Genomic DNA, 20,252 nt, shown 5'->3' with positions numbered 1-20,252 from the left:
CCTTCCACATGAGTCCCAATTGGGATTGGTTTACAACTTACGAAACAGTGTCTGAAGGTGTTATTTTAATGGGAAATAATGCTTTTTGTAAAATTGCAGGTGTTGGAACAATTAAAGTTAAGATGTTTGATGGAGTTGTCAGAACACTTAGTGACGTACGGCATGTTCCAAAATTGAAAAAAAATTTAATTTCGTTGTGTACTCTTGATTCAAAAGGGTACAGATACACAGCTGAAAGTGGGGTTTTAAAGATTTCCAAAGGGTCATTTGTTGTGATAAAAGGACAGAGAAAGATTGCCAAGTTACATGTTTTGTAGGGTTCTACTGTTACTGGTGATGCAGCTATCGTTTCCTCTTCCTTGTCAGATGATGATATTACTAAACTTTGGCATATGCGCCTAGGGCATATGAGTGAGAATGGCATGGCAGAATTGAGTAAAAGAGGACTTCTTGATGGGCAAGGAATTTGCAAACTGAATTTCTGTGAGCACTGTGTTTTTGGGAAGCAAAAGAGAGTTCGATTCACTAGAGGAAGCCATAACACGAAGGGAATGTTGGAGTATATTCATTCTGATCTGTGGGGGCCATCCAGAGTGCCTTCGAGAGGTGGATCTAATTATATGCTAACCTTTATTGATGATTTTTCCAAAAAAGTTTGGGCGTTCTTCCTGAAGTAGAAAAGCGATGTGTTTTCCGCATTTAAGTCTTGAAAAATTATGATTGAAAAACAGACGGGAAAACAGATAAAATACCTCCGTACAGACAATGGCTTAGAGTTCTATTCTGATGAGTTTAATAGATTGTGCAAGTCAGAAGGGATCATGAGACACTTGATAGTTTTTCATACTCTACAGTAAAACGGCGTTGCAGAACGAATGAACAGAATGATCATGGAGAAGGTTCGATATATGTTGTCAAATGCCAACTTACCGAAGTCATTTTGGGGAGAAGCAGCCTCTACTGCATATTTTTTGATCAACCGATCTCCATCCGTTGCCATTGAGAAAAAAACTCCACAAGATGTATAGTCTGGTAATCCTGCTAATTATTCTGATTTAAAGATTTTTGGGTGTCCTGCATATGCTCATGTTGATAATGGAAAATTGGAACCGAGATCCATTAAATGCGTTTTTCTTGGTTATAAAGCTGGTGTAAAAGGGTATAAGTTATGGTGTCCTGAAAATAGAAAAGTTGTGATTAGAAAAGATGTTGTTTTTGATAAAACTGCTATGCTACCTAACTTATCTCTTAAAGACTCTTTCAATAATGAAAATCAAAAGCAAGTGGAGCATCAGATTAATACAGAGTCAACTCCTCAAGCCATAACAAAAATTGAGAATAGAGTTGCTTCTTCACCACAATACTCTATCGCCAAAAATAGAATTAGAAGAGAAATTAAACCTCCAAAGAAGTATGTCGAGGCTGATCTAGTTGCTTATGCTTTAAATGTGGTTGAAGATATAAATACGAATCAAGAGCCATCAAATTATTCTGAGGCGGTTAGCTGTGAAAACTCAGAAAAGTGGATGTTTGCTATGCAAGAAGAGATGGAATCACTCCACAAAAACAAAACATGGGACCTTGTGAAACTTCCTAAAGGTAAAAAGACTATTCGTTGTAAATGGGTGTTTAAGAAGAAAGAAGGGACTCCAGGAGTTGAAGAACCCAGATATAAAGCAAGGCTTGTTGCAAAGGGTTACAGTCAAATTCCAAGAGTGGACTTCACATATGTATTCTCTCCAGTTGTTAAGCATAGTTCAATTCGAGCTTTGCTTGGAATTGTGGCCATGCATGATTTGGAGCTTGAGCAGTTAGATGTAAAAACTGTATTTCTGCATGGAGAACTTGAGGAGGATATTTACATGTAACAACCAGAGGGTTTTATAGTCTCAGAAAAAGAAGACTATGTTTGCTTGCTGAGAAAGTCCCTTTACGGTTTGAAACAGTCACCAAGACAGTGGTACAAGAGGTTTGATTCTTTTATGACTTCTCATGATTTCAAAAGAAGTAGTTTAGATAGTTGTGTTTACTTTAAGAAAAACAGTGATGGTTCTTTTGTGTATCTACTTATTTATGTTGATGACATGTTGATAGCAGCAAAAGATAAATGAGAGATAAGAAAGGTCAAAGCTCAACTAAGTGAAGAATTTGAGATGAAAGATTTAGGACCAGCAAAGAAGATACTTGGGATGGAGATTCTCAGAGATAGAAAAGCAAGTAAATTGTACCTAAGTCAGAAGGGGTACATTGAGAAAGTTCTTTGCAGGTTCAATATGCAGAGTGCTAAGCCTGTTAGTACTCCTTTAGCAGCCCATTCCAGACTTTCATCGACTTTGTCTCCACAATCAGATGATGAAATTGAGTACATGTCACATGTTCCACATTCTAGTGCAGTGGGATCTCTCATGTATGCTATGGTTTGTTCACGTCCAGATTTATCATATGCAGTCAGTGCAGTTAGCAGATACATGGCAAATCCTGGTAAAGAACATTGGAAAGCAGTTCAGTGGATTTTAAGATACTTACGAGGCACTACTGATGTTTGCTTACAGTTTGGAAGAACTAAAGATGGAGTCATAGGGTATGTTGATGCTAATTTTGTTAGAAACCTTGGTAGAAGAAGATCTCTCACAGGTTACGTCTTTACAATCGGAGGTTGTGCAATTAGTTGGAAAGCCACTTTGCAAACTACAGTCGCTTTGTTTACCACTGAAGCTGAGTACATGGCGATTACTGAGGCTTGTAAAGAAGCTATTTGGTTGAAGGGACTATTTAGTGAACTCAATGAAGACCTTCAAATCAGTACAGTATTTTGTGACAGTCAGAGTGCCATCTTCCTTACAAAAGATCAAATGTTTCATGAGAAAACAAAATATATTGATGTTCGGTATCATTTTGTTCGTGATATTATTGCTTGTGGTGATATTGTTGTGAGCAAAATTAGTACTCATGAAAATCCTGCAGATATGATGACTAAGTCACTTCTTATAACCAATTTTGAGCGTTGCTTAGACTTGGTTGGTGTTCATTGTTGAAGTTAAACCCTTAAGGGGTTTTATGGAAGAGGTGGAGAACTTGTTCATTAAAAGTTCGCGATGAAGAACTTGTTCATTGAGAATTTGTGTCAAGGTGGAGATTGTTAGAATTAAGTGACCCGAATTCTTATTTAATAAAATACGATGGTAAATAAAATAAAAGTAAAATCCATATAGAACTAGACTTCTTTTATTTTATTTTAGAATAAGGTTTTTAAACCTTATTAAACTCCATCTATTTTATATTGATTAGGATAATGTGTTTCAATCCTACTAGAATATGGCTTTACAAGCCTATAAATAGACATAGTCTATTCCTCTTGTATTGAATTCGAATTTTTCGACATAGTGAATTTTCTTCTCCTTTATCCATGGTTTTTTCCCGAAAGGGTTTCCATGTAAAATTTGTGTGTTCTTTATTTTTTTCACAAAATATGTATTGAATCATAAAATAAAATTGAACATTGGTACCCTCTTAGTTGTTCTGGCTGTGTCAGATATAGTTGGCATGCCATAGGATTGGATTGTGTATGAGATTATGCAATTATGTGCCAGAATGAGCTTCGTGCGCTAAGATGCACTATATGTGCCGATTTTCCTTACTTTAGTTTATTCGATGATGCACTTCGATGCCAGTTTGGTGTATTGGTTGAACGATCCGTGTATATGTCTGAGTCAAAGTTAGGTTAATGGGGGTTATAAATTGTAAGTTTTATAAATGATACTGAAATGAAATTATATGGTGCTACGGAATCAAATATGTACATGTGTGAATTGTGATAGAGAAAGCATATAACCTATCATGCAAATCAATAGAAAACGAGTCTTAGGGGTCGAAATGAATGTGAATGAGTCTATTGACTCCATATAGGGATTTGAATGGTAAGTTAAAAGGGTAAACAAATGTTGATTGAATATGGAATTAGATAACATAATGTTAAAGGTATATAAATGTATGTTTGATTCATGATTGGTAATGAATATAAATGTAGTATAAATATTGGTACTTGACAAGTAGTATGTATTGATCAATTCTTTTATATATATGAAATGGATTGAATTGATATTTTCCATATATGTATTCAGCTATGTTATGGTATGAAGTAGCTGGGCTTGATTGAATATAAATTTGATAGGTAATGTATTTGTATTTTGTGATCAATTGCTATTGTTTAAGATATGTTATCTTGAATCATGAAAGTACCACTGAACTTTATCACTTAACGGTATGATTTGTTTATTCCGTGCATAGGTACAGGTAATCCTTGAAGCCTCAAGAGGTGAAGTCAGCATGACTCAATATAGTTGTAAAGTTCCTTTCATTTTGTCAAAAATCATGTACATAGGGTTATCTTGTTTCAAGTTGGACATGGTTCATTTTGAGTAATGATGTAGTACATGAATGAAATGGTTACTAGTTATGCATGAAAATGGTGTTGATGTTTCCGAAATTGTATACTAAACATGTTGTATATATGTTGAATGAGCAATTGAGGCCTTGAGGTCAAGCATGGTTGCCATATGCTAGTTTAAAAATGTATGAAATTGGGAACTTAGTAAACTATTAAGGAAGTTGCGACAACACCTGTAACACCCCAAAATTGGCCCAGTTGTTATGGTTGAATTCAAAAAGTTACATTGGCCACCGGAATGGCCAAGTGAAACTTTTCTTGATTTCAAACGTTCTTTTTTTAAACCATTTGTGTAGTTCGTTCAAAACTAGTAAAATCAAATGTTCAACTTTATTTTCAATCTCATTTCAAAAACCATTTGTCCACGAAAATGGCCGAAATAAACTTTCGAAATTTTTAAAAAATATTTTAAAACTATTGGCTTATCAATTCAAAAAAAATGAAATAAAACGTTTATTTTAATTTCATAAAAACCGTGCAAATTTTAGGAATCGAAATAAGTAATATCTCAATTGTATACATTCAATCATTTATTCAAAACTATTTCAGACTTTCAATCATACTTCTAAATCATTTGTCTTTTATTCAAAAAGGAGAACTTGGTTATTCGTCATTATTTCGGAAATAAGAACATATTAACTTTATAAATCAAATGTCTTTAGAAAACTCATTTGTAAACATTAATAATTTTGAAAACTAAGTTTAATTTTATTAAAAACTCATTTTTCAGAAATGTGGAAAAATGTGTTATTAACAGATTCTATTTTAAAAACCTAGTTTCAAGCAAAATCTTATCAAATACTAATTTATGCAATTTTAAAACTTAATGTCCAGCAAGCAATTTATGCAAATCAGAATGAAAAATTCCCAAAATAAAGTCTCATGCCATAGTCCATACTTAAACTTATTACAAACCCAAAATATCAATATATCAAAATAAAATTTAATTACTTTAAATTAAAAAAACTTCGGAGAAACTCCTCCAAATGCCATCATTGAATCCTAACCTCGGGGTTATCTGTAAAATCAGAAAACTAAAGAGGGGTAAGGTATAAAACTCAGTGTGAGATTAACATAAACACAATCACATACATATAAACATATACATTATACAATCATAATAATCATATCAATTTTATATAACTCAATATTTCAAACTTATGCTATGCATGATCATGTCAATGCATATTTTGTAAAATGATGCAGATTTTATGAAAATAGTCCTACACATCTCCGTTACACACCAAAATTAAGTTTCCCAGAACTTGTCCATCAACACACCAAATTGTGAACAGTGTCACCAAAATCATAGATAAACTGCTAATAATCTATATTGTGGACAAGCCACAAAAATCATAGATATACTGCTACATAATCAAAATTGTGAACAGTGTCATATTAATGCAGATAAACTGCCACATGCTTCCACCTTTTACATATCCCACCCTATGTATGTGATGTGGCCAAAATCATTTTTTCACTTAAAAATCAATTTTCACTTTGGCATGGAGACATGCTCATTATATCACTTTTCACTTAAAATCACATAGGCATACTTAACATGCAAATCATATATGTACACATGGTACAAAAAGTTCACATTTTATAAATCATGCGAAAATCAAATATGCCATAAGATCACATAACATGAGAATGAAATTTTCATAATTTTCATATCATTAATAATAAAAAAATGACACATCATACATATCACCAAAATCAATGGTTTCAAATCACTTACTTGACATAGTCCATAACGATGGGTTTTATCTTCTTAATGGATACATAAAGTATCCTAATCAAACATAACTTAAATAAAAATTTTAACAATATAAAACATAGGTTTATTTTTGTTTAATATTAAAACTCACACTTGATCTAAGCAACTCCAATGCGAAAAACTTCTTTTAACGCCCACTTCCAAATTTAATTAGATCTATCTCAGATCTAAACACAAAACGAATAATCCATCATTAAATTGTCACTTAAGTTATCCTTTTAAATAAAAACATATTAATCTTGATTTCTGATACCACACTTACTCTAATACGATTAGAATCAAATATATGATTCATTTCCCAAAAGTCAAAGGTGTTCCAAGTTGTTAGCAATTGACCCTTTACACAAGATTAGTATAAGATATGTTATTGAAGAAAAACGATGTCTAACACTAATACTACATTCGGATATTAATAAAAAGATGAGGAAGAAGTGATGATTTAGTGCCCAATATCATCCCATACCTACGTTATTCCTTAACCAAATCTTTGTTAAATCAACCGATCAAGAGGAAAGAAAGGCTAAATCGAAGAAACAATTGATAGCAAAGGATCTTTTTAGGATAAAAGCAATAAAATTCCAACAATGATTTATCAAAACTAAAAAGATAGAAATTAAGGTGGAAGTGGCGAGTTTTTGAGAAGAGAAAAGAAAAAATAAGAAAACTGGCGGTCATGGCGATGATGAGGTGGTGGTACGGAGATGGTGTGGTTGACTAATGATGGTGGAAGGTAGAATAGAAATGGAGAAAAAAAGGTGCAATGGTGGCTCAAAGAAGAAGAAAATGGAAGAGAAAGGAGGAACAAGGGAGGATTAATAGAGGTATCAGTCAAGAGAGGAGGAGAAGACACCAAAATGAGAGAAAAAAGTGAATGGTAGCTAACTTAGGTGGGATGGATGGTTCAAGCTTGCTAAATGGGAGAAAAAATAAGCTTTGGGGGACAATGGTATGAAAAGTGAATCAAGGAGGAACATGTGGAGTGAAGAGTGGATTTATGGAGGAAAGTTGACTAGCTAAAGGACGAAAGAATCTTTCTTTGCATGGCAATTAGGAGTGGACAGTTATGGAAACTTTGAACAAAGTTAAACATGAGAATGTGGGGAATTGAACGTAGGACCTTTAGGAAATTAATTAAGCACTTAACCATTTGACTATTCACTAGCTTGTTATAATTCCTACAACATTTATTTTAAAAACATGGTGTAACATTTGCTAAGGTTTGAGGCAAAATTGCACCACATAGAAAATAATGTGAATGAAGGGATTTGAAAATAGGTTATCAAGGACATCTCCACCACTACTCAACTACTATACTTGATACTTATTTATTGTCAAATGAGAAAAATATTATCTAAATAAAAATTTGATTGTAACCACTCTCAGTTCATTAAACCAATTTCTACTAACCCAGATTTTGGGATGTGACAACACCCCTTGAATATTGCAACATCAACCTTTCTCATCGTGACATGCCCTATTTGAAGTCTAGATGTCGACTCTGTATTATTTTGAAAACTTGACAATTTCGTCTTCAAGTTGGGAAGCTTGCATATTGTCTTTAAGATCGCGACACCGAACCTAGAAGTCGCGAAACTAGCTTGAAAAGTTTTGAAAATGTTGCAGTTTAGTCATTATTCAATCTTGGGGTAGTATTAAGCTTCCATAAGCTTGTATATGACCTGAAGATGAGTATAAGTCTTGTTTTATGCATGTAATACTCATATTTAATGTTTAATAATGAAATTTGAATATAATTGATTGTAGTTACTCCAAAAACGAATGTGGCATCCCGTAGCTCAAACTCGATGATCAGGTCAGCTATACGGTGTTACAAGGATAACATGTTTACTAGTTCTTCTAGTTACCAACTCCATATTATTATCAAGTATGAAAGCATCATATTTATAATCACATATCATTTTCATAGCATCTATGTTAGGCACAAAAATACTATGAGAGGGTGAATTAGATTTTAAAAAATTTACAAACTTTTCTAAATATAAAAGAAATGGAGGAAAAGCTTAGACAATTTGATTTATAGTGATTTGGCCCTAAATACATACCTCTACTACCTTAGTATACCTTAATTAGGGATTTTCTTAAACCATTCTATTAAGTAAATACCTTTCCAGGATAAGGTGTAATATTTACAATCCTTAACTTTTAAAGGCTTAGTTAGAACCTCATCCCCTTAGTTTTTATGGAAAAATTAGAAACCTTTAGTTTGTACAAAGGCACAACTAGCAACCTCCATTTTTTTAAAGATTTTCTACCCAAAAACCTTAACTACACTCTTTAATTTCAAAGAGAAAAGGACCAAACCAAAGATCAACCTCTAAAAGACAAGTGTTTGCAAAGTTAAGCTCACTAATATAATGAAAAGAGGATAACAAATATATTACAATAAACATGCAAAAATGGTATCTAACGAGTGTAGCAAATACTAGTAAGGTATCAATGAGAGAAATCCCTAAAATGAATGTTATATAAACTAGAAATTTATCAAAAACTAAACTAACTCAGGGGATTATCTCAAATCACTTAGAGGAATGTTATTACAAATCCTTTAACGGAGCATTTTCAAGCCCTTGAGGGGATCTTTCAGTCAAATCTTTTCAAGAATTTTTTATATAAACTAGAACTTCATAAGAAACTAAACTAACTTGGGAAATAACCTCATCAAACCACTCTTTTTTGTGACAAATAAGGCAAAGTAAGGCTACCAAAGTATTGACTTTCCAACCAACATTAATGTTCGAAGCATAGTTGCATTCTTAGGTTTTTAACTAGTTAAGTTATAGTTGCTCTTAGACATGGTAAAACATTATTATACAATGTATTATAAGACTAAAGAACAAAGGGTAAATCCCATGAAAGGAGACTGACCTACAAAAGGAAGAGGGATAGGTGTCACAAAGAGTAATCTTAACAAATCTTGATCAAGACCTGAAATAACCTCTAACGAGGTGATGAAAAGACAATAATATTCTGTAAAATATGGGACAACCTCTACCAATAAAGGAGGCTAAACTTGGCCAATTAGTAGGATGAAACAGTTACACCTTAAGCACCACCATGCATCACTATACAATTGAAACACCTGCAACAACTCATATAATAGGAAAATGGATATCTACTTCAGGGTAAGAGCCAACCTTACTTTCACTCCACCATTTCTATTTAATTTCTCCTTTTCTGACTTAAGCATCAAAGAGTGTCTGGGAGCACAAGCTTTAATACCTAATATTGACCTTTTTTATTTCACAAGTCATCCTCTTCTCAGCCTAAGTTTCTCTCACTCAATATTTAATAAACTTGTTAATAATATGAATAATTTTAAAGCGAATATTTTTATTTAACAAATAATAATTTTGTCTCAGTTAGATTTAAAGATAATTGATTAAATTTTATATAAAGTGTTTGTTTTAGGTGTGTGTTTTAAGTTTAATACCTCTACTATAATTTAATTATTTACAATCATATTCCTCAAAATGTATATTTGAGGTTAATCTTTTTCATTATTTTTGTCAAATAATTTGATATCCCGTGAATTTTTTAAAGTTAGACAAATATTTTCCATATTTAAAAAATAAATAAATGTATAATAGTTGTCCAATTGTAAAAAAAAAATGCTAATGTGTATTTTTTTTGAAAGTGAAATTCATTAATTCATTCAATGAATTAGACCATACAATTTTTGGGGGAGGGGAATAACAAACACCCATTGTACGCGCTGAAAGACAAGCTCCATCAACACAACAAAAGCTTCAGCTTTAGAATCAATAAAACATTATGGCACGTTGACAATTGACTCTATCACAACTCAAGTACAACATATCAAGAGTGATTGTAAGCACTTAATACAATAAGGAAATCAGCCCCGGATGGTCCAAAATGACGGGCATAAATCAGCAAAAGAACCAAGCATCCACCAAACTAGAGAGGATGGCGACAAAACCAACCCTAAAATCACTTGCAAAAGCAAGACTATATGCATAAGTAAGACTAAAAAGCATACTACAAGAGTAGATAAAAATTTCTAAAAGTGAAAACTTATTAAATAATGAAAAAGAACACATAAAACTTAAAACAACAAGAGTCCAAACTGACTCATGAAATCATTTATTATTCTGAAACTCTGTAAAAAGAAACAGGTTAAGAAGTCAATAAAGAGCTGCCCACTTTCTAAAAGAAACTTTCTGTGGTTGATTGTGTTTTAACGATGATAGGCATTGTCATTTGTCCATCACAACTTGTGAAGGCAACGAAGATACCCACAAAATATATATGCAAACTGGAAAGAAAGAAGACCCATAGAGTGAATGTGAAGAAAAAAGAAAAAGAGGGTTGATGTGCAAGAGAAAAAGGCGGGCAATAGCTAGCTTGGAGGCTAACATCGCCGCTAGGAAAAAACAAAAAGATAAATGTTAATGTGTATTTATTTCAACGGAATTCATGAAAAAATATTTGTCTTACGGCTAAAAATGCAAATTTCAAAAAGTAAAGGAATTAGAAATTAATAATTTGTAATAAAGGATTAAATCTATAAAAAAAAAAACATAGTACAAAGACCTTTCGAAAAATTTTACCAGAATATTTTTATTACAGACCTAGTTTTATTCGCATAGTCTGTCGGCTTGCGCAACAAAGCTGATAGTTGAAGAGGTTCCTTCCCCACATGGCCACGTTGATCCACTTATCTGTTTAATTGGGTTAAAATAGGTTCAATTTTCTCTATTTTTTATTTAGAATTTCTTGCTTTTTTTATCAGATGAATTTCTTGCTTATAATTACAAAATACATTTTAGTTGGTCATGAAACTTTCTATTGTGTTATTTATTTAATTTTTATCTCAAAATTTCAGTAAATTTAACAGAATTTTTAATGATATTAATAATTATATCTTAAATTTGAAAAGAAGATTAAAATTTTAAAATGAAAATAGAAGACGAAATATGAAGAATACAGGGACTTAACGTAGATTTTAACCTTTTAATTTTTCACAAGAAAAATCAGTAGACTCTTTTTCTTTCAAGTCTAAGAAGAGAAAAAAAATCTTCTCGGGTGTGTACTCAAATCTCTGTAATTTCTTAGCTGATCTATCTCTCTCAAAAAAAAAAAAAATTGTATCTCACTTTAGTTTACTACCAATCACTCACTTGCTAAAGTCAAAAAAAAAAAAAAAGAAAAAGAAAAATTGCATAGCTCCGTTCCCTGTTTCCATGGAGATCTAGGGTTTCCAGTGGTTCCGCAACTCAAAATCGTAGCTCTTCATTCGCATTTTTCAATTGCTTATTAAAAGGTAAGTTTCCGAGCTTAAATTTGTTGGTTTTATTCTTTTGAAGCTTATTGCTTTTGATCTGTGGGGAAACTTTGTTTAAGATTTTGTTTGTTTATGCGAAGAAGAGAAAATGGAGGCAGGTGTTGTTGGAGATATTGCGTGTTTGGATCCGGAGCTATTGCAGCTCCAGGAGATGTCTCCGTTAGCTCTCAAATCCAATCCTGAATTCACGCAAACGCTTTTCGAACAGTGGCTTTCGCTTCCCGATACTTACAAGCTGGTACTTTTCGTTTATCTAATTTCGAATCTTCGCGGTGTTTGATTTGATTTGTTTTCTTTATATCTTGAACGGAAAAGGATTAATAGTTATTGCCTTTGTATTGTTCTAACTTGTAACCAGTTGATTACTCGATTATTTAATGGTAAAATATTTAAAAAAATGAAAAATATATGTTTTATACTAATTAAACTATATTTGACGACATATTATTATGTTCTACATGTTTTATTTAGTTAATTGTAGGTATGTATGTGAACCCGTATTTAAAGAAGAAATTAAGGTAGTTTTCTTTAATGAATTAAATTGTTGTGAAAGGAATATTTGGCATCCGATTGCTAATCTTCCAGATGTAAGTTGATTTTGTGTTGGAGGCTTAACAGTCTTAACAAAATCCCAGAATAGCTTTTTGTATATTCTTGAATGATAATAAAGCTAATATTCTTTTTTGTTTTTATATATGGAATGTTTGTGCTGTCTTTGAAGCATAACATACTGAATTCATGTCGTAGATGCTTGTTTTAGGTTACTAATTGTTTATCAATAGTAGTTCCGGGAAATATTGTTCCTTGCATGAGCACCTTTGGGAACAGCCTCATTGGGAACGACTTTTTGGGAATAACCTTGGAAGGTTGGCGGGATTCTTGTGTTATTCCACTTTTGGATGTCCTGGAGAGTATGGCTTGGAGGCTCAAATACTGAAATTGTTAACAATTTCTTATTAACCTTTCTTATGGGAATGCAAGTACTTCCTCCTTATTTCTTTAATGAACAAACGTTGCATTAACACTTAAAAGCCTTTCTTGCTAAAATACTTCAGGTGGGTGCAACTTTTATTAACCGTCATTATGCCCATTATCTATATAAATTACCTTCCATTTTCCCATGTTCAAGTAACCACTTTCAATAAATAAAAGTTTGAGCATCTCATTTGGGACTTTTGATCTTTTGGGCAAACTGAGTACTCAAAAATTCTCTCTGCAACTTTCATTCTACACAACAGCCAGCATAGCTCTTATCTTTCTCAGCCCCTTATTGCGTCCATCACCACCGCCTGCCACAACACTTGCTTTTAAAAGTCTGCTCTGATGTTCCTCTCTGCCATCTCTCCACGACATCTCATTTTGCTAGATTGTGACTTCTCCTAACCTTACCAAAAGAACCCTTTATGCATGTAATTATTCAAATTTCCTCTGAGCCTATGTGCGCAGTTACACTTTTGTTTAATTTTTTTACTTTGCTAGGTGACGCAATTGGTTAATGATGCAAAGGCACGCAATCCCTTGAATGTTCCTGGAAATGCTTCCTCTGGAAGTACAGCAGCAAGCAATGCTTTACCTTCCATGTTTCCTGCTGGCAGTGCTCCTCCCCTTTCACCAAGAAGTATATCTGGTTCCCCTCGTATAACAAAACAAAGGGCTGGTCTTTCAAACTTAGGCTCTCCACTGAAAGTAGTTAGCGAGCCTGTTAAAGAGTTGATACCTCAGGTTTGGATCTTTTTTAATTGATAGTGTATTTTCTTTTCTCTGTTGTTTTTCTTGGCTGTGTTTTATCTGCTGTATTTACCTTTCTGTTCTGAAGTTGGCTATAACGTATTACATTGGTACTTGTTAACTCCTCCAGTTTTACTTTAAAAATGGTCGTCCACCTCCAAATGATCTAAAGGAACAATGCATGTTTCGAACCAGTCAGGTCTTCTATGGCCATCCAGATGGACTGCAGCTGCATGGTAAGATACATGCACGTGTGCTTTAACATATATTTCTGGAACTCATCTTATATTCATGTTTTACTATCTATACATTCCAGAATTCAAACTAGTGACCAGGGAAATCTGTAAACTGCCTTCATTTTTCTCCCCATCACTTTTCAGAAAAATTGATGTTAATGGCACTGGTTTTATTACAAGGTACATTTTCTCGTTCATGAAAGTGGAACTGCTGATTTATATCTTGGATCTATCATATGCTTTGAACTGCTAGGATATTTATTTGAAAATTATGAGTATTTGGTGCTCTCCCAGCTGGCCTTGTTGGAGAACTATGTGCTATAAATATAAATTATCATTGACAGTGATAAATACAGAAAATATTATTTTAGAATCTGATTCCTAATCTGTTATTTCTTCTCCTTTTAAATACTTTTCAGCTGTGATGTCATTTTGTTAGCTTTTACTGAATTTTTCTCTAAACTGCTTACAGAGATGCATTTATTGATTATTGGGTCAATGGCAACATGCTGACCATGGATATAGCAACCCAAGTATATACAATATTAAAGCAACCTGATCTCAAATACCTCATTCAGGTCTTTTTGCATTTTTGAGAGCTTAATTCAACTACAATATTTCTTGATAGTCTAATAGTATATGTTTAAACTTAATGTCTTTTGTACTTACCTATTTGACAGGATGACTTCAAACCTGTGCTCCGAGAACTATTGGCAACTCATCCAGGGCTGGAATTCTTACAGAGTACACCTGAGTTTCAGGAAAGATATGGTTTGTGTTTAATCTCTTTAATACCTTTGGCGGTCTCCTCATTTTATTTGGATTTGGGTGCATTTTCACTTTTTGATTCCCCCTTCCTTTTACAATATCTAAGGCATGTTGTTTCCAAACTGACTCCATTAAATATCGGAACCACTAATGGGTGTTTGGTTTAAGTCATCTTACATGCCGGCATATCATTCTCACATTTGGTTCACAAAGACTATCTTGAGTCGGTAATCTTACATTTCCAGTAGTGCCAAGATTCCAAATATGGGGGTAATCTTAATACTTTTAACTTTTTCATAGGTAATATAAGATTCTGGGGATAATCTTCATTTATGACATTTTTACCCTTCTTTAATTTTGATCAGATTTATCCCTTTATTTTATGACATTTTTATATATGAAGTAAATATATCATGATATATTTTTAAAAACTATTATAATAAAATATTTTAACTTAATAAAATAATAAAAAGTAAATTAGTTATCATATTTAATATAAACAGTATTTTAATCTAATTTAAAATTATCTAAAATACTTTTAGTAAAAAGAAAAATGATATGTAGTAATAAAAAATTGAGATTAGCGTTAAATTGAGATTAGCGTTTTCAAATAATGGAATAAGGTTTGTATTTGAAGGAATGTATTTTTTTTTCATGGAAGGGAAAATTAATATAATTAATATATTAATTATAATACGACTATGTTAAATGTAAGTTTTAGGTGTTTGTAACAAAAATGAGAATAAAAAATTGGGGGTCCAATGGAAGAGCTCCAAGAACTTTGGTGTCCATATCTTCCAAGTAATGCTGAAGGAATTAAACTTGTTTAAGAAAACAAATTCTATAACAAAGACAATTTATTAAAATGTGCTTTTAGGTGATCTTACATTCCATCAACCAAATAATAGAATCTTTACATTCTGGTCAAATGAACCACACAGGGTACTGTAACATACCCAGTAATGTGTTAAGTAATCTTACATTCCGCTAATCCTATTATCAGAGGCAATCTTACATTCCTTGAACCAAAAACCCCCTGAGATCTGAACTTGCAAATCCTGGAAATGCATCTATTTCCATGTGAATTTCTATGAATGCAGCTGTTTCAGTGATATAGTTCTGTCTCAAATGTGTTTGATAATGTATAATGCTATGTTAATTGTTAAAAACAATTGATAAAATGAAGAAAGCATGTTGACAAAGCAGGAGTGGAAGCCTATTCTTTGATGAGCTAGTGTGCACTTCTCTTGATGGAAGCATAAGGTGCATAGGAAACAGGATTCAGATTCTTGTTTAGAATGTTGGTCACATTATCTTTAGAAAGAATGATTGGCCATGTAGTTCTTATTCTAGTCTCTAGTTTCAGTGGCCAGGCTTCCATTTTCTAAAATGCCTATCTTCAGGATGATTTTGCACGATAAATTCTTATAAACACATTTCTTTTTAGTTTAATCCGGAGTAATCTTATGTTGTTCTGATTATAATGGGGCTGATTATTGACTTTTTGATGAGCATATGAGAGGGGTTGCCATAGAAACATATTGTATATATTGTGTAACTGAATGTGAAACTAAAATATCTTAGACCAATTCAAGCATTTCAGCTTAAAGAATATCAGTCTTAACATGTTGGGCCCCTTCCCATTATATATGCTGTTTACTATTGCTCAAACAGTTAATATAAACTGCTACCTCTGTGCTGTCCAATTGTTTGCTGGTCTAGATTGTCTCTTGTGCTGTCAAATATGTTGTTCATTTTGTCTGATGTTGCTTTAACATAATTTTTGTTTCACATGGCCAGCTGAAACTGTAATATACAGAATATATTACTACATAAATAGATCTCAGAATGGTCGCCTCACTCTTAGGGAGTTGAAACGCGGAAACTTGATTGATGCCATGCTACATGCTGATGAGGAAGAGGACATTAATAAAGTTTTGAGGTGGAGATCTCATTGAATGCATAGAGCATGAATCTGGTTTTTATTTTGCTTTAAATTCTGCACAATCATCAATTTGTATAATTGCTTTCTGATGCATGCTTAATACATTCTGTCTGATACCAGTTATCTTGACATTTCAATCTTTTTCTCTTCTTTAATATTTCTATGTACAGGTACTTTTCATATGAGCACTTTTACGTGATATACTGCAAGTTTTGGGAGCTGGATACGGATCATGATTTCTTGATCGACAAGGAGAACCTTATCAGATATGGTAACCATGCGCTTACCTACCGGATTGTTGATAGGATATTTTCTCAGGTTTGTCCGAATCAGATGCCATTTTTATTCCTTGGTCCAAACCACATTATACTTGCAGAAGGAAGCTTTTCATTTAATTGAATTTAGTCTATTCCACTTTACCCTTCAATCACTTTTCCTGTTTCATTGATTGGCTTATTTTATGTACAAATTTTGAACTTTTACTCATGTTATGCTTCCATCACATCTTAGGTTCCAAGAAAGTTTACCAGTAAGGTTGAAGGAAAGATGGGGTATGAAGATTTTGTGTACTTTATCCTTGCGGAGGAGGACAAGTCATCTGAGCCTAGCCTTGAGTATTGGTATGTTTGTGCTCTTTCTCTGTACAGTCAAGGGTATTATAGTGTTTTTTGTTCACTGATTATCAATTTTAAAGTTTACCTCCTTAGTGTTGAGTGAATATACCTCTACTTATAAATTCACTTGTTTGGAAAAGGCCCCCAAAATATTTGAAAGCCTATTTTTGGTACTCCTCACCCAAAAATTTTGAAAATTTGATCACATTAAGATTGGAGTTCCAAGTAATTTTTCATTCTTGGCTAGTTTTTCCCAATGTTTTTATTTCCTTTTGTAGGTTCAAGTGTATAGATTTGGATGGCAATGGAATTCTAACACGTAATGAAATGCAATTCTTTTATGAGGAGCAGTTGCATCGAATGGAATGCATGGCACAGGAACCTGTGCTCTTTGAGGACATTTTATGTCAGATAATTGATATGATTAAGCCGGAGGTTTGCCATTTTATTGTTGCTTTCATTTTATTTCCTGCCTGTTCAGTATGGTTCCTATTGGAGTGTGTTCAAGGAAATGAATCAGAATACTCGTTTTACAGCTTGTAAATTCAAACTTAGAGAATTGTGCTGGTATAGTACAACTGTCTAGAGGGCAGATTTCTGGCAAATATTGTGTTTAATCTCTTTTCATGTTCCTTTGGAAGGTGATTTATGGCACTATGTAATAGGCGTGATTTAATGAGCTAATTATATTGTTCCTTTGGAAGGTGATTTATGGCACTTTGTAATATACTAGTTTGATCTTTTAGGAGTTGACTTTCCATTGAATGTTCCTTTCTATAGGCTCAATTGAAAATAGATTATTTTACGTGTTTAGCAATCGAAGCTTTCTTGTTTGCAGGCTGAGAGCTATATCACATTGCGTGACCTGAAGGGCTCTAAACTTTCTGGAAGTGTTTTCAATATCCTTTTCAATCTTAACAAATTCATGGCCTTTGAAACTCGTGATCCATTCCTCATACGTCAGGTACATGTGATAGTTTAGTTCTTCCTTGTTTAATATTACCGTTACTGGGAACGATATACCATCGTATTTCCATGCAAGTTTTGGATAACAGCCTCATTTATGTCGGAACAAACAGGAGCGTGAGAATCCTACATTGACAGAGTGGGATCGTTTTGCACATAGAGAATATATTAGACTTTCAATGGAAGATGATGTCGAAGATGCCTCTAATGGAAGTGCAGAAGTTTGGGATGAATCACTTGAGGCTCCCTTCTAAGTTGAATAGGGTAAGCTTGTCCAGTTCATGTTGTGCTGTTCTATACTTTTCCTGCCTTTTTTACAAAAGAGAAAAGAAAATTAGCTGTGTAAAAGAATGCACTAGCCAATGCATTGCATGCTGGCTATCCTGCAAAGGCACCGGATTGAAGAATAAACGTTTATAATCAAGTGACCTGGATGTTCATGGAAACTCAGACACCAAGTGTTTGTTCATCACTTATACTTATTTTTCTCTATCGTCATATCTCCACAGATGCTCAGAGAAGAGCTCAACACACTTATTTGCTGGGCACCATAAAGAGAATGTTGCCTTTATGGGCGAAGAAGATACATTGGATCACGTTGGAGGAAAATTTTGGGCTTGGCCTTGTGGAGCGTATATTGATTCACCAGTGAGGGGTTTCCAGGCCTTCGCATGCATGATTTTACAGAACATGATGAAGCATGCAATTGGAGCGAGCTTTATGTATACAAATTTCACATGGCCGAAGACGATAATCAAAATCCAGGCTTAAAGAATCTCTGAACATTTTAATTCCCGTTCCATTCTCGATTTCTAAGGTACAAACTAAGTCCGTATTTTCCTCTCTGGGATCTGGGTTGATTCATTTAGTAGTGTAATCTCAGTGGTATGGTTGAGTGTAGGATTGTCCTATTTTTAAGTTTGGATCATGGTTTGGTTGTGTAGCAATTGTTTTTGGCTCCCTCTATTTGTCATTTTTCAATTTGGGTCGCTCCATTTACCATTGAGTTGTGTTATGAATGAAACATAGATTAATGGTGTTGTATTATGAAAATTTTCAAATCTGTTGTAAGTTAATTGAATAAAGGAGTGGGAGTTATTTTGGAAGTGCAATCAAGAATCATTGATTAAAATTCCTCCTGGGAGTGGATCGATGTTTCATAATTCGGGCATGCAAACATAACATGAACACAATGTGTTATTTGGAGTCAACTCTATAATGGAGTCATCCGAGTTAATTTTATTAGCGCAAGCCCCGATACAATTTGCTTCACGGTTTTCTACAATATTTTTAAGGTTTTTCGTACTTTTATTTTTTTATTCAAATAATGAAGTCCATTTTAGATGAACTAAACATGTTTTAACGAGTCTAAAGGCGGAATTAGGAAGAACTTTGCATAATATTTAAACCGCCTATGTTGGTTTAGAGAGTAGGAAATTAAATGTTTCTTAATTAAGATTTCGGTATTGAATATTTTTGGCTAGTGACTATTAAGATCTTAAAAGAAATTTAACCCTGCATCCATTTCAGTCTTTCACAATCAAAACTGAAAATCCAAACTGCAAAATCTATTTTCTTTGTTACATGCTACAAGAAATCCCTTTCTACAAAGTTTATAACTTCCTTATGAAATAATAATAATGTTATATCTCCACTCGCGATAGGATACCTGATAAGCTAAGATTACGCTTGAAGTCACCTATAAGTTCACCCTTCCGAGATGACTATCTAGGCAACGGATGACCTAATTTTTATTGGGAGCATTAAGTTGTTAGTCAACAAACATCACGTGCGCTAATTGTTTTATTCCATCAAAGTCAAAATTAATGATAGAATTTGCCCTATTACAAACATTCTCGTCCCATCGAAGACATCCTTCTCATGCTCTCCATAATGATGACTAGATGACAAGTCCAACACGTTAACACCATCTTACACAGGACTACTCCCTATAAATACTTCCAGGAACGATGAAAAAGGATCGACTCTAAAAGATTACTAAGTCTACACTTTGTCAACCTTCTTCCAACCCTCAATCTTTACATTCTCTTCTCTACCACTCCTCATAACCTTTGGCCCTTCATCCCAACTGAGAGAACTGACCTCCACAACAACGACCACTCTCTCCTCCATACTCATTCCTTATTGTATTACTATATCAACATATAAAAAAATATCAATACTATTTAAGAAGCTAAGTTGATCAACATGTCTTAATTTAAGCTATGTTAGATAAATTGAAAAACTAAGTGCATAAAAAATAAATGTTTGAAAAACAAGTACTTGAAAAATAAGTTTTAAATTTAAGTTATAAAATTTGTTTAGTATATTACTTAAAATTATTTACACAAGTATAATTAGATTGTTTGATAAATGATAATATAATCATAAAAGAAATAAATTTAAATAAAAAATTAAAATTATTCTCTATTAAGTGATAAATAG

General features: G+C 33.2%; 1 protein-coding gene across 3 annotated transcripts; it reads left to right on the top strand.

Annotated features, from left to right (window-relative positions):
• Positions 1-10,864: 10,864 nt before the first annotated feature.
• On the top strand, positions 10,865-18,939 carry LOC108473866 (serine/threonine protein phosphatase 2A regulatory subunit B''beta-like). 3 transcript variants are annotated; one of them, XM_017775664.2, is made up of 14 exons: positions 10,865-11,529; positions 11,634-11,788; positions 13,030-13,272; positions 13,409-13,514; positions 13,595-13,694; positions 13,987-14,092; positions 14,195-14,285; positions 16,083-16,224; positions 16,398-16,545; positions 16,738-16,847; positions 17,120-17,276; positions 17,680-17,805; positions 17,921-18,071; positions 18,317-18,939. In XM_017775664.2, exons 2-13 carry the CDS (start codon positions 11,639-11,641, stop codon positions 18,059-18,061), a joined length of 1,620 nt encoding a protein of 539 aa, XP_017631153.1. In that variant the 5' UTR covers positions 10,865-11,529; positions 11,634-11,638; the 3' UTR covers positions 18,062-18,071; positions 18,317-18,939. The 3 variants fall into 3 exon arrangements, with proteins under 3 accessions (XP_017631153.1, XP_017631152.1, XP_052877770.1); XM_017775663.2 differs by having other exon boundaries at positions 11,631-11,788; XM_053021810.1 differs by lacking the exons at positions 17,680-17,805; positions 17,921-18,071; positions 18,317-18,939 and having other exon boundaries at positions 11,631-11,788; positions 17,120-17,648.
• Positions 18,940-20,252: the final 1,313 nt, after the last annotated feature.

The sequence above is a fragment of the Gossypium arboreum genome, chromosome 11 (genome assembly GCF_025698485.1).
Source record: "Gossypium arboreum isolate Shixiya-1 chromosome 11, ASM2569848v2, whole genome shotgun sequence".
Taxonomy (NCBI): Eukaryota; Viridiplantae; Streptophyta; class Magnoliopsida; order Malvales; family Malvaceae; genus Gossypium; species Gossypium arboreum.
The sequence above is the reverse complement of the archived record's forward strand: the minus strand, read 5'-3'. Positions and strand labels throughout refer to the sequence as shown.